General features: G+C 37.0%; 1 protein-coding gene across 1 annotated transcript in view; it reads left to right on the forward strand.

Moving 5' to 3' along the window:
* Positions 1 to 240: 240 nt before the first annotated feature.
* Positions 241 to 15130, forward strand: part of LOC134791721 (synaptic vesicle glycoprotein 2C-like) — a 42881-nt gene continuing 27991 nt past the window's right edge. Inside the window, exons 1-7 of the mRNA XM_063762840.1 lie at positions 241 to 413; positions 2372 to 2533; positions 3214 to 3376; positions 3972 to 4093; positions 5832 to 6070; positions 6361 to 6497; positions 7359 to 7476. Coding sequence (XP_063618910.1) covers positions 380 to 413; positions 2372 to 2533; positions 3214 to 3376; positions 3972 to 4093; positions 5832 to 6070; positions 6361 to 6497; positions 7359 to 7476 — 975 coding nt within the window. The 5' untranslated portion in view covers positions 241 to 379. The remainder of the gene's footprint in view (positions 414 to 2371; positions 2534 to 3213; positions 3377 to 3971; positions 4094 to 5831; positions 6071 to 6360; positions 6498 to 7358; positions 7477 to 15130) is intronic.

The raw sequence follows: 15130 nt of genomic DNA on the forward strand, positions 1-15130 counted from the left end.
TTTTTATAATGTTAGCTTAAGTGTGAAATATTAAAAAGATTTGAATGCATTGCTGTTCAGTATATTTATCACATTTAACGAACATTATATTGCTACTATACCTACTACCCCGGTCTAGTATCGTATTTGTTCACTTCAAAGAAAAATTGGTAAGTTTCTTTCGGCGTTTTCTTTCATTAGATTATTTCAGCAATTGCTAAGCCTTGGATTATTTGATTTGATTTATAACAGGTCAACAAGCACGAGAAATTTAAAGTTATCATGAACATCTACTCAGAAGTCTGTAAATAATTAAGTATTTGTGGTAAGGCCACTAATGCTTTGTAAACTGTATCGTGTGTTGACTTCAGTGACGGGTATTTGTCCACTTCTAAATTAAATGACAACATTTGAAGAAGCTTATGAACTTACTGGTAAGATTTCTATACTTAACAAGTTATACTTAATAAATATTTTCTCTACTGTTATAGGTATTTACGTCACATAGTAATGTAACCCAAATAATTCGATAAGTGGTAATGCGTAAATTATGACCTAGATTTATTACCTTCTGCAGAGCACTTGTTACAAATAAAGTATTTAACTTGTGTTTGTATGTCAAGTACTACCTGCAATAATATATTACACAACGAAGGCCGCAAAAATATCTGACACGATCTTATTTGTAGAGCCATAAGAGCGCGTCACATTTTTTTGCGGCCTTCGAAGAGTAGGTAACATATGTGACGTTCCACGAGAAAAGGTACCTTATGAGGGTTTCTAGTTTCGGAGATATTAAATGTTTTGTAAAGAGGTGAAAAAATGCTCAAATTTTTTTTATTGTGTGATCTGAAACCTTAATGCGTAACGTTTGTTTACCTGTTTTTATTTTTGTTATAAGTTAGTTATAAGCCTAGTAATGTCGTCTCAGAGTTTAGTAGAAAAGGTACCTTATGGAAAAAAGATTGAAAATTCCCAAAAAAACTAGTCAATACGGGAAAAGAAGTTTGGTAGAGAACTGTATTAGCATTCTGCAAAACTAATTTGATAATTTCAGTTCTGGTTGGGGCGCCTCGCAAATATTATAACCGTACATAGACCGACATCACAAATCCAAGTAGACTGCTATTATACCAAAGTTACTCTCGTCAAGTCTTTCTTAACTAGAATAATCTTCATTTGGTTTGGTCGCATGCAGTAAATCAGCCATTGGTTTGCTGAAAAATGCCAATACCCGACGCATTACCTTATGGAATATCTGAGGTCATTGAACCTCAATGCCGCTTATCTTCAATAGCAACCGAAATATATTATTGATAAGAAATAGACGATTTATACCATCTTAACCCCAAAATATTATTAGTTTATCCTAACTGTTCCATCATCATCATGCCTCATCATGTAACTTGACCACAAGGTACCTTTTCATTACATACAAATTATTGGTCTTTTTTAAGATTATTATGACGAAGAACTAATTAAATTGGGGGCAGTTTAATGTAAATAAATATTTTCTATTCATAAAAGATAAACTATAATATGATTGATATTTTGTAGTGATGTATTATTAGATTTATTTCCATAAGGTACCTTTTCGTAAATGTATGGAGCAAATACTGTTATTGTTATGTAAGTTTAAAGTGGCATAAGGGGTTAAATATAGTATTTAGTTGGGGTTTTAGGATTTATTTCATTTGAATGACAGAATTTCTTTCATATGTGCTCAGAAAAATTGATTGTGTGTCACATTAAAAGTAAAAATATTCAATTTTGTGATTTTATATGAAAAAGTCAGAAAATACATTTTCACCTCTAAATCGGTATTGTTTTTTGCTTAAACTGTCTGTCAGTGTCGTTTTCTAATAGATAAAATTAAAATCTTGAGAGCTCATTGCAATCAATCGTGAAAATGAAATAAAACTTTATTTTCAAGAGATTGGTTAGTATACACATAAATCAGTCGATATCAAAAGTTTCTATTTGCATTACAGAACAAGTCGCAATATTTTTTTAATCTCAGATATATAAGGCATTATTATTTGTAGTCAACTATGTAACTTACTTCAGGAACATAGTTTTTTAGGCGGCTAAACTTAAAACTTCTCTATCGTAAAGTTGCTCATTTCACAACATTATTTTCAAAAAATCATATCTCTGTAACTACGCAACCTAGAAGGTTGATCTTTTGTGTTATCGATAGCTTATTTATTGTAGATTACTGGGGTATGCATAACTCCATACCCGCCATAAGGTACCTTTGACCGTGGGACGTCACATATTATTGCAGGTGACTGTACCCGCAAAACGAAACACATTTGTACCTACTTTGAAAATTATGATTAGGTCAATGCTATGGTTTGCTAGGACTTTAACAGCAGTTGAACGTTTCCAGGGCACGGTCGATTCAATCACCTAGCCTTGTTCACTAATGGGTTTATCCTGCTCTACGCGACCACAGAATGCCTGGGCCTGGGCTATGTGTTGAACACGGCGGACTGCGACCTGCACGTCAGTATAGGAGAACGCGGCGCGATTTCTGCTGCTACATTCATAGGTGAGGCTTACGACACTTACGACAGTCACTTTACGCTTTGGTTTATTTGAACCTAACGTGATTAACCTACTTAGATGAGAGCCGGAGCATATTTAAGGCAAACTCAGGATCAGAATAGTCTTTCTAGGTCTAATGTTCTAGAACTCGTTAATTATTAGATACCTACTTACAAATAATTATACCATACAACGGCATGGCAGTAATGATGTGCTCGCTCTCGTTGGAACCTGTTGTGCGCCATTCCAAATTCAAATCCAATAAAAAAAAGAAAAAAGATATTCAAATTTACATTGCAATTTCTATTTAATTGGATTCTGTTTCTGTATTTTTTATTCTTAAACTTTGCTTTGAGTGAAATAGTAGGGGAGCCCAAGAGGGGATTTATGTGTTTACTCGAGCGCGTCAGATTAAGATATGAGTGATATCTTGCTACCCCGTGTAGTCTACCTTTACCCCTTTTAGCCATCTATGTTGAGCCCTAGGTTGGTGGGGGGTTGGTGGGGGGTTCAACAAATTGTTAAGCAGATTGTGGATTTGGTCATATTAGTCCATATTAACGCTATAATTGTGCTATTACTAAATCTGATAATTATTTGCACGCATTTCCATAATCAGACGGTTACAATGTAAAAAGAAAATTAGCGTATTTAAGAAAAATGTTCACTTTTATTGATCGGAAGGTGTGGTGGCGCCGGCAATTGTGTGGGGGTACCTCGGTGACAAGTATGGGCGGCGTAAGACCATGCTGCCCGCGACCGTGCTGGCTGTCCTGTTCTCCTTCCTATCGTCTTTGTCTACGAACTTCTGGTCCATGTTCCTGCTGCGAATTATCACTGGTACTCTGTAAGTCTATAGGTACTAGTCTGTAATACACGCTTAGGAAAATGGAAATTTGTAAGAAAGATTGTTTATAAGTAAGCTTTCAAGTAGCATCGATTTGAAACTTGTTCGATTTGATATTTGTCGACCGATATCATAGTGACCTGTTTATTTTTATGAACTCAACGCTGGTTTAAAGTTAAATATAAAAGCTAAAACAGTAATAATCTTAAGAGAAAATTAATGGGACGTACCAATCGTACAGTCCCCTGTAATAATATATTAAGGTTTACTCGGGTAATTCCGAATGTCGAAAACTGTCGGATAATTCCGAAAAGAGACTTTTATTATGGTGGAATTAAGGGTGATTTTCATCTGAATTTCGGAATTATCCGACATTCGGTAATACCCGAATACACCATACACAACGAAGGCCGCAAAACTATCTGACACGATCTTATTTGTAAGCCATAAGAGCGAGTCACATATTTTAGCGGCCTTCGAAGAGTAGGTGACTGTACCATCAGAAGAAATCGGAATAGGGTGCGCTTAGCGTTATCATGTCTTGTGCTCTATCAGTCTCTATCTAACTCTTGTAATCCAGGACTTGTCTCCCCAGGATATCAGCTTCCTGTGCTACTGCGTACGTGTATCTGGGGGAGCTAACTTCCCCATCCAGACGCGCCGCTTCCATCGCATGGGGCTCCGCCTTTATCGCGGGTTCTTACTTAGCCATGCCCTGTAAGTACCCAACTTGTCGTTGTGACTTTTGGAATATGATATTAAGTACCAGGCACACTGAGGTGGAGATTAAATTAGCTGAAGTCATGTATACGACATGTACAGTCAAGTAATTTATTTATTTAAACTTTATTGCACAAAAGAAAACTTATCGTACAAAAGACGGACTTAATGCCAAAAGCATTCTCTACCAGTCAACCTTAAGGCAAAGCAGAGAGATTGTGGGCGGTGCTACTAATCACTAAAGCTAATCTGAAATTTAACATACCTACATATACAGGGTGGAAAGATAAGTCGGGCCCCGGAGGGAAACTACCTTAAATCCTTAAGCTGGCTCATTTTACTTAAAGGAGACATTCCTTTATTTTTAAAAAGAAACAAAACTGCATTTAAAGATTTATTCTTTTTTTCTTCAATTTGGCTTGTCTAAAAAAATCTTAAGTACTCAATATTAGATTTTATGGGTATTTTATACGACAGACGAGTATAAGATCTACTGTTTCTTGGAGAAATGTTATCATTAACATTAACTGTATCGACTAGTAGAATAAAATTGCGAGTGTTTATTTTTTGGAATTTTTAGTCGGTTCGAGTCCCGGGCGAGGCAAGCGAGTTTTAGAAAATCTTTGAATGCTTTGTTTCTTATTAAAAATAAAGGAATGTCACCTTTATTTAAAATGAGCCCGCTTAAGGATTTAAGGTAGTTTCCCTCCAGGGCCCGACTTATCTTTCCACACTGTATATACCTACATAATATACTACATACAATTAATATAACGTACTTAATACACATAATACATACAATAAATAATGTATATAAACTAATTTAACACTACTAGGAATCCTTCATTCGAACAGCAAAGAAAGACCGTACAGATTTCTTGAACGCAAATCTATCTCATATTATTAGCACTTTGACAAGGATAAATGGTTCAGAAATCATCAAAATACTTGACCTTACTATATATAGTTAAATTAAAACGAACGCACAATATACGGAACGGAAGAACGGACCCTTTGCGTTCGTTTCAATTAAACTAAAGTTTTGCTTCGGTGTACCTAGACAAATTAAATTGATGTGGACTAATCTTAAATGATTTTTATTAGTGGTTCGTCAAAATTAGAATTTATTAAATTACAATACCTAATATTGTCTTCGGTTACCGCGATAGTTACTCATGAAATAAAGATGTAAAGGGTTCGAAACGTCGGGATGTAGTATGTATTCAATATACGCGATATAATCCGTTTCAATAGTTTTAGGGCTGACGGTGCGCGAACTCGCATGCGATTTTAGTTACATTGCGGACTGTTTTGGTTACATCGGTAGTACTATTAATTATTCTGTGGTTACGTTCAATCCAACCGACGGACCAAAACTCGCAATGTAAAGGGGCCCACTGATTAACAGTCCGCCGGACGGTATCGGCCTGTCAGTTACAACAAAATTTTGACAGTTCCGAACAACTGACATGCCGATACCGTCCGGCGGACTGTTAATCAGTGGGCCCCTTAATGAAACTCGCATACGAGTTCTCGCATCATCTAAATGAGCCCTTATTTTACAATACCTACTTAATATAAACCGTCCAAGCCATGAAGTATTTATAAATGACTTTTAATTTTAAAAGCAAACGGTCAAAAGTTTGACTTCAATTATTGGATTCAAAGTAGCTACACGATCGATAATGTAGCAAGCTCTATCATTTGATTGTTTTTTTTTTCATATAACTTATAGTATTCGCCTGGATTCTGTTGCCGCTAAAGTTCTCTGTCGGCGATGGCACCCTTAAAATCCGTCCATGGCGGGTCCTGATGTGGGCGTACACAATCTGGGGCTCCATGTCGTGTGTCGGCATGGCCATCCTGCCCGAGAGCCCCTCCTACCTGCTGGCCACAAAGGGCGGCCCGGAAACCTTAGCGGTATTGGCTAAGATCTATTCATGGAACCAGAAAAAAACAGCCGCTGAGTACCCGGTAAGGTACCCCTATATTATGGCGCAATCTGAGATAAAGATAGATAGAATACTCTTTTTTGGCACACCTACCTATTGAGTTTTTTTTAAAAGCGGGTGTCGAGGATCCTAGACGACGATATATCGAATAGAAAGATATTCAATAACAGCAACGAAAAAATTACGTACCTACCTATCGCAAAAAATGCTTTTACCGAGATTTTAACCTAGATCAACATCAGCTTCGTAGGCAGGGTCATTGCCAAATTTAATTACTTACTATTTGTAATTAAAACTGTTTTTTCCTTTCAGATAAAAGAGATACTTTGCCCTGCTATTAACATTCCGAAATTTAAAGAATCCCTAGCGCGAATGAAATTAATGCTAAAGCCACCGTTGTTGAGATGTGTCGTTATAAGTCATATCAGTAACTTCATGGTTTTTATGCAGTAAGTTACCACCATTTATGGCGTACATTTTTTTATATCACGTCGATGGCAAACAAGCATACGGCCCGCCTGGTGGTAAGCAGTCACCGTAGCCTATGGACGCGTGCAACTCCAGAGGTTTTACATGCGCTGTGCAGACCCTTCAAAAACCTGTACACTCCTTTTTAGGGTTCCGTACCTCAAAAGGAAAAAACGGAACCCTTATAGGATCACTCGTGCGTCTGTCTGTCTGTCCGTCTGTCACAGCCTATTTTCTCGGAAACTACTGGACCAAAGGGAGACTTCCAATGATGACCACGACCGCTCTGTCAAGAGTGTCCCGATCAAGAAGAAGACTGGACCGATTAAGTTGAAATTTGATACACATATGTAAATTAGTGACCCAAAGATGGAAAGGTTGTTTTTTATAATTTTAAAATACATAGGCTCGAAGTTATTTAAGAAAATAGCCAACAATGACCATTCTCCCCCCTTTATCCCCGAAACTACTGGATCTAAAATTTTGAAAAAATACACAAAATAGTGCTTTACCTATAGATGACAGGAAAACCTATTAGAAATGTGCAGTCAAGCGTGAGTCGTACTTATGTACGGAACCCTAGAAACGCGAATCCGACTCGCACTTGGCCGGTTTTTCAACAACCCCATAATGTAGAGTTGTAGACCATCGGGAACACCTCGGCAGGGAGGTCATTCCACAGCCGGAGCGTGCGCGGGAGGAAATACCTCTCAAACCTTTCTTTCTTCCCTCGTTCTTGGCGTTCAAATTGAGTGGATTTATAATGCCTGTTATGGTGGAGCAGATCAGTGACAGTGAACAGCCCAAAAACCGAATAATTTAATATTAATATTGTTTTTCAGGAGTAATGCTTTTTATGTGTGGCTGCCACACATTGTGGATGAACTTTTAAGACACGGTCCGAAGAAGCCTGGCCTCAGCATGTGTCAGATTATGAACGATATACATAACAATATCGAGGTACAGGGGGCCGATTTTTGAATTTCGAACGCTAGATTTCGTGTATTTCGTCCAATAATATCTCCACTACTAGGCATTTAAATTCTACTAATAGACTTGAAAACGAGTGGTCAATACCACTCGATTCCAAATTTCTTTCGCTCGTATTTCAAAAATTAGCATTTCGCCCTTTTCCACCGATTTTCGAATGACCTAATCGAGCGATCGAAATTCAAAAATCGCCCCCCAGATGTAGTGTATAATTATTTTCCATCGTATTTTCACGGAAACGTATACGAATGTGTCTTGCTATTTCAGTCAGTCTCGGCACAAAAAGTACTGAGGTTGATTGAAGCACCATGACAAATACGAACGTTTCCGAGAAAATACAATGGAAAACAATTATGCCCTGCATCTGTACGTGGGTATGACCAATATTATCGATTGCTTACAACGGTAAGACAGTGTTAATTCAAGTAAGATGTTACTTTTTCATTTTTTTTTAAATTCATTTACACAAAAAGGTACATACTTACAAAAAAAAATTATAGCCATCTTAGGGGTTTGTGGAAGATTTCGCGATGCGCCTGTTCATTTGCAATAGCAACCGTTTTCTGCTTATGTAACTGCTGTTGTGTTATCGTCTTCAAGCACTTATATATTTTATAGGTAGGCGCACTTACCTTGAATTTAATTATTGGCCTTATAATTACAAGGCACGTATTTAACCGGTCAACTAATTAATCGAATTTGGGTGGTTTAAAAAAATAGAAATGGGTACTAAAATTAATAGTTTGGCAACAAAAACGGAGCCGTATTATTATTTATGAAGCACATTTTAAAAAGAAAACGGCTATCTATTAATTCAAAAATGAAGTTCTTTTAAAATATTTTGTTTGGTCATTACACGGTCAACCTAACACGCTCCTCCTCGCTTTGCTCGTCGTCGCACCTATCTGTTGACTCTAGAAGTCTAGATGAACTCAATTATGACCCAACGTAAACTATTCGATTATAGGCAGTACTTACAAACTGTTCGATTGGCAACCTCAGTTCGACCGAGATGACAGTCTAGCTGGTTTGTTAGTGCACACCGTTGTATGGGGACCTTGCACTTTGTGACTATGCCCTGAAACTTGGCACAGTTGGTTCTTAGCTGGTCTTGAGCAGATACAGACCGGGAGCCATCGAGAGCCACCACTTATTTAGTGCCCCCCCCCCCCCCCCCAGGGAGGGGGGAAGTTCGACGCTGGCGCGCTTCACTTGGAGCAACATTTCTCTAAAACTGTACCTATTAGGGCATGTGATATATCAATTTCGGATAAATTAAGGATAAGGAATCTATTTTTAGAACAAAAACATAGCACTTTCTAACAAAAAAAAGTAGAAAAGAAAAGACTAAAAACGTATTTTTGATTTTTTTATGATTGCAAATTTATAAAAAAAGTGTAGCAGAAATCTGAATATCTTTCTTATACAGATAATAAAGCTGAAGAGGATCGAAAGTCTGTACATGGAAGATATACGAAAAAAAGTTGTCTGGGGATACTTAGAATCGATAACAGAACACGTTCCAACAGTTTTTAGAATTTTTGTCTGTTTGTCTGTTTGTCTGTTTATCTGTTTATCTGTTTGTCTGTTTATTTGAACGCGCATCACGTGAAAACGTCTGAACGGATTTTGATGAAAACTTTAGGTACTAATCTGTCGGGAAAATCCCCGGCCAGGTTATAGGCTATAATAATTCAACCCCTAAAAGGGCTAGCCACAACACTCGATTGACTTAAGTTTGCCCCTGAATCTTATGGCGCTACTTAGGAAGGAGGGGCAAACTTTTATCAAATATGTGCTACCACTATAGAGTACCCTGGTAAACTAACAGATGGCGCTGAATATAATACGTTGTGACAAGTGTAGAAGAGGGGGTACGGATATCAACAAATTTAATTGAATAATTGTGTTGATTTAATAATACAACAAAATTAAACGACAATAAATTAATTGCCACATATTGCACAGTGCCATCTTTTGGGGCACTGAGTAAATTTTAAGTAATCAAGAAAACTAAAAATGAGTTTATATAGTTACGTAGTGGTAAAATAAACACACATATCATCACGCGTATAATTGCATAATTATTAATTTTCTCCGTCATGAATTATACCTAATCGTAATTACATCGCATCCATATCAAATCCATATTCATACGTATCGCCCCCTTTAAGCACTTAATTATGGTCACGAAGGTGGGTACTTTGAAAAAAAAAACATTGACCTCTGTCATTTGCAGTGCCGGATTAACCATTTTAAGCAAAATAAGCACTTGCTTAGAGCACCACGTCTAGGGGGCACCAAAACCGTAGGCAAAAAAACGCGCAGGCTGCATCAGCATTGCAGTCGTCGTGGAGTAGGTACCTACATTAAAGTTTTATACGTGTACAAGTACCCGTCTAATAACGAAGGGTCGTAGGGATCAAGTAAGAGAGTGAGGATACGTAAGAACATCTCCAACGTAGGCTTTCGATTTGAATTTGACCTTACGCGGTGGCCCTTAAAGTCATGGAAAAAAATCTTGCTTTCGGGCTTGCGACCAGCCGATTTTTTCGACATAGGTTAATCGATTTTATAGCGAATTTTGCTCTCTTGCACGCCAGATTTGTCGGCCAAGCCGAGTTACTCCTTAGCCGCGATCCTGAGACCTAACTGTCAATGTGTTATAAGGGGCCCCGTGAAAGCCGAAAACTAAAAGCATCCTATCAAGTAGAGCTTTCGAGTGAAGCCAAAGAGCGAGCAGTAGAAGTCATGATTACATGCATATATAGATTCGATTTCAAGCCACTCTTTTGCAGTTCGGCGTTAGGTCTTATGCGAGGCCTTCCGCCTTACGGCAAAGTTGATCTTCTGCCTTAATTACACTTGGGCGTGGATCCAAATCTAAGCTTTCCTCTTTCGCAGCTGGGCCTTCTGCCTTGCTCACACTTCGCCAGTTCAATTCCAAGCTTTCTTGCATATTTTCTGTATGAAAACAACCTCGCTGAGACCCTTAAATATCGAGCCCTATGCGAAGCTAGGCTGATAGAAAACTGTCCCATCCCTTCTCTGTATGAAATCCTGTGGGCGCAGCACGGTTCCATTTTTATCGTCTATCACTATGTGCGTCCCTTTCGCACTTACATACTTGTTAGAACGTAACATCAGGCATGGTGACAAGGGATAAAAACGCGACCGTGCTACGCCGCCTGGATTCGCGCCTGGTTGGGACTAAAAGTAAAAATGTACAACTGTCTATCAAATTGCGTTTTTTATATCGAAAAATTTTCGCGCTCGCTACGCTCGCGTTTCAATCACTTTCTAAGATATGAAAAAGGTGACATTCGGGTGGCGACTGCAGCAGAATTACTCTGTTGCAACGTTACTGCTGCAGCACTGTCAATTTTCGTGATAAAATGATGTGACTGATTTCCATACTAAAAATAAAAATGTACAACTGTCTATCAAATTGCGTTTTTATATCGAAAAATTTTCGCGCTCGCTTCGCTCGCGTTTTCAATTACATTCTAAGATATAATAAAGGTGACATTCGGGTGGCGACTGTAGCAGCATTAGGTACTCTGTTGCAACGTTACTGCTGCGGCACTGTCAATTTTCGTGATAAAATGATGTGACTGATTTCCATTGTCAGTTGTAATGCGGCAATGAACGTCACTCAATTTACCAAAAAAAAACAATGTAATCTTGATGACCCTAGGGAGAGGGGGCACCATGGTCTAGAAATGCTTATGGCATTAAAATTATCTTAATCCGGCACTGGTCGTTGGCGGAGTCAAACGATTTGGGACTCACATTTTATATGCATTACCATGCCTTCCCGAAAAAAATCGAGTCATTCGAAAGTCTCGCAACGCATCGCGGTTACAAGGGGCACGTGGTCTTCCTCAGGAAACTGAAGAAGACCACGGTGAGTAGCGCTCTAGCCAGGCAGGCCGCTATGCTTTCGCTGTATTGTCCGATATACACCGGTCTACTACTCTGTCGTTTAAATCACGTGTAAAATTTGAATAAGGGCGAAAAAAATACTAATTTTGGAGTGTAGTTTTATTTAGTGGTACCTAATTGTAAAATATTTTATCTGGACTACAGTCCTCTAGCTAGGGATTGCAAACCGGATTGATTTTCAACCCGGTCGGATCCGGCCGGATTTTGGACTTAATCCGGCTGGATCCGGCCGGACCGGATCCGGTTAGGTATAACGATATTAAAGTTAATTAAATGACATATTTTTCAAGTTTTATGCGTTATATGAGAAACAAAGGGTATTTTTACAAATGTATTTATAAAACAACAATTTGAAGTTAATAAGATTAAGAAATAACTTTTTAACAATAAAATAAAACTAAGTAGGTATTAAAAAGTGTCACATAGTCAATCTCAATTTAAAAATAAAATTTGAAATATAAGTCATTTATTAATTGTATTATATTTAAGCATTCACATTCTGCTCAAATTTATGGTTAAAATAAAATTATAAACTTGATTAGATTCCAAAGCCTGTTAATGGGATAATTATGGGATGGGAAATGGAACGCCTTGAAAGGACAAGGTTTCGTAACTTTTCTTTGATGGAATTATTTGTAACGCTGACATCCATTCTAGTAACAATATATTTTACTTTTAACCAAAATTGTACCAAATGCGCTCCAATATTATCTTGCTTTCATTTTTTATCCGTGAAATTAGTTTTATAGCCTAAATCACAAATAAATAAATAATTCATGAATAAATATTTGGGGACAGATCGACCTACTCGTAGCCCCAAACCAAGCAAAGCTTGTAATATGGGTACTATCTAGGTAGTACTACTACGCGACGATATAAATATAGCTCCTAAAAAGTGCCGGATCCGGCCGGATTACCGGATCCGCTGGACCGGATTGCAATCCCTACCTCTAGCATATCCATCTGTCAACTTTACTTCAAGTTCCGCCTCCAGGGGAGAGGGAGAGAAATTAGGATTCGAAATTAGCCACTTACTGACATAAACCGAATTCCATGCGGGCGGAGCCGCGGGCACAGCTAGTAAAAAATATAGTCGTAAAGCTACACTTATTAAGTTTAAAAAAAAAAATATATATATATATATATATATATATATATATATATATATATATATAAATAAATATATATATATACATATATATATATATATATATATCTCTATCACTCTCGAGCGATAAAGAGGCAGATAACTAAATTTCGATTTTCGCTTTTACCGGTAGGCCCTTGTTAACAAACCACCTTGATGCATCAATGTCATATTTTATTGTCTGTGCTGAAAACTTGTCAAAAAACAGTTTAAGGCACAGTATGTATAAGTTAGAGTATGAGTTTACTGAGTCGGTAGTGCTGCACTCTGGCGGCAGAACATTGCAGTAATATCCCCTATTATAAATAACTTTCCCACCTTTATATATTTTGCATTGAGATCACTCTGACCCACGCTTAATATTTTTTTTAATCTCCCATTTATCATTTATATATATATATATATATATATATATATATATATATATATATATAATATTTTTCCTGCCTGTGCCTGATATTTTTCAGATAATTCAAGAAAGTACGCCAACAATACGTTTTTCGAGAATGATACGGTTTGCTTTTCTCGTTTCCATCAGTTGACGAAATGTTTATAGGCAGCAATGTATAATGCTTTCGCTTTTTCTGGTAATATACTGTCACTTGCAACGGATGCCTTTGCTTTGATATCTGGTGGCGTTAAATTAACTCCAAAATCGTCTGAATCACTCATTTTTGTTTAATAACTTATGCTACGTTCGTGGCAATTACAAACATAAATCACATATATAAATGTTGAATAAAAAACGCGGGAAGGGAATAAAAAAGTTTTACTTTTAATTGCTGTTTTTTTTTCAATGTGGATTCTGTTGTCAGCATTATGCCAATTGAAGAGAAATTGTATTATTATTTCAGAACATATAATTATGTAAAAAAACCTGAATCTTTTTTTATTTCTTTATATTGATATATATCTAATTAATTAGAATTACATTTATATTCTTAAGTGCAGTGTACGAAAGACAGCTTCATTCAATAGCGCGTTGTTCAAGTAATACTATTGGGTCTCGCTTAATACTCCTTTATGCCCAATCGCGCGTTGTTCAGGTGGGTCATTTATAAGCGGGCACTGAGACAAAAAACTAACAAAAACACACTTAGAATTACAAAAATAAAACTTAATCCGGGGACAAGGAGAGTCAACTAATAGGAACAAATTGACTTTTGCAATTTCCATTTAGTAGAAAATACAACTTCTATATTTGTAATTTGAAGTATGCTAGAGTAATTTCAGAAATTTGGTTTTGTTATTCCGAGAGGTGCTTTAGCAATATCGGAGGTGATGACGTCATGGGTGAAAACTAACCGTTTTGTAATTCTAAGCGTGCTTTACCAATATCGGAGACGATGACGTCATAGGTTTTACCAAACTGTACTGCGATTCCAAGCTAGCTGTTGTTATTCTAGAGATAATGACGTCACAGGCAAAAACTAAACTGTTTGCAATTCCTCCGCCCCTAGCAAACGGGCGCCGCGAGAGCATGTCGCGCGCGTGGTAGCTACCCGTCTCTATTTCTGTCTGTATGAATAAAAAAGCATTTGGTAGTATATATCTGTACTAAAGAGGCACTATAAAAGCCTGTCGAGATATTCTACCCATTCCTTTCTTATTCATACAGTCAGAAAGAGACTAGTAGTTATTACGCGCGCAACATGCTCTCGCGGCGCACCTGTGCTAGGGAGGTTGGAATTGCAAACAGTTTAGATTTACCTTTGATGTCATTATCACTAGAATAACAACAGCTAGCTCGAAGTTGCAGAACAATATATTCCTGTAGACCCCAACTACACAGTAGGTCGCGGGTTAATATGTCCATGGCCCACAATATATCCTAAATTTATTATTTAACTTAAGTATGTTTTAAACAAAGAAGACACGAGACACGCCCGCCCGACATCCGACACAATACTAACTCTAACCAAATGAACGTAGCAAGTAGTAAATTTTACTAAAATCACTAACATTTGTTTCGCTGTGTTGGTATTACAAAACTCGTTTAGTGATTGGTACAACAATGAACATAAACACAACAAGTCTATCTACTAAATACCAGTAAACTTTGTAATGTCGCTATAGTAACAAGTGAATTGTTATTTTAAATGGGGTAATGTTATTCCCGCGAACTCGTTTTTTAGATATTACAAAACTATGTAAGTGAGACATTTACTAAAATCATAACTTGAAATCACAGATGCTTTTTTCCAAAAATCACAAACTTTACTAGTAAAAATCGGATAATTTTAGTAGTCATAAAAATGGATTGTAACAAATACTGAACTTTGTTTAATGCTCCATTTACTAAAGTCTGTTTGCTGAAATTAGATTTAGTATTACTGAGCTGTTTGTAGAAATAAATAAATTTTACAGAAATAGTGAAACTTCCATGATTACTACTAAAACTTCATTTTTTCCCCCAGTACAGAACTGTTTATTAATTCCTGGTGGTGATTTTTCTCTCAGTGGTCTCGAATAATACTAATTTATTTAAAAAGTATCAATCAGATTACTTTTTAGCACTAGTGTAAAAAAATC

The sequence above is a fragment of the Cydia splendana genome, chromosome 6, assembly GCF_910591565.1.
Source record: "Cydia splendana chromosome 6, ilCydSple1.2, whole genome shotgun sequence".
Lineage (NCBI taxonomy): Eukaryota > Metazoa > Arthropoda > Insecta > Lepidoptera > Tortricidae > Cydia > Cydia splendana.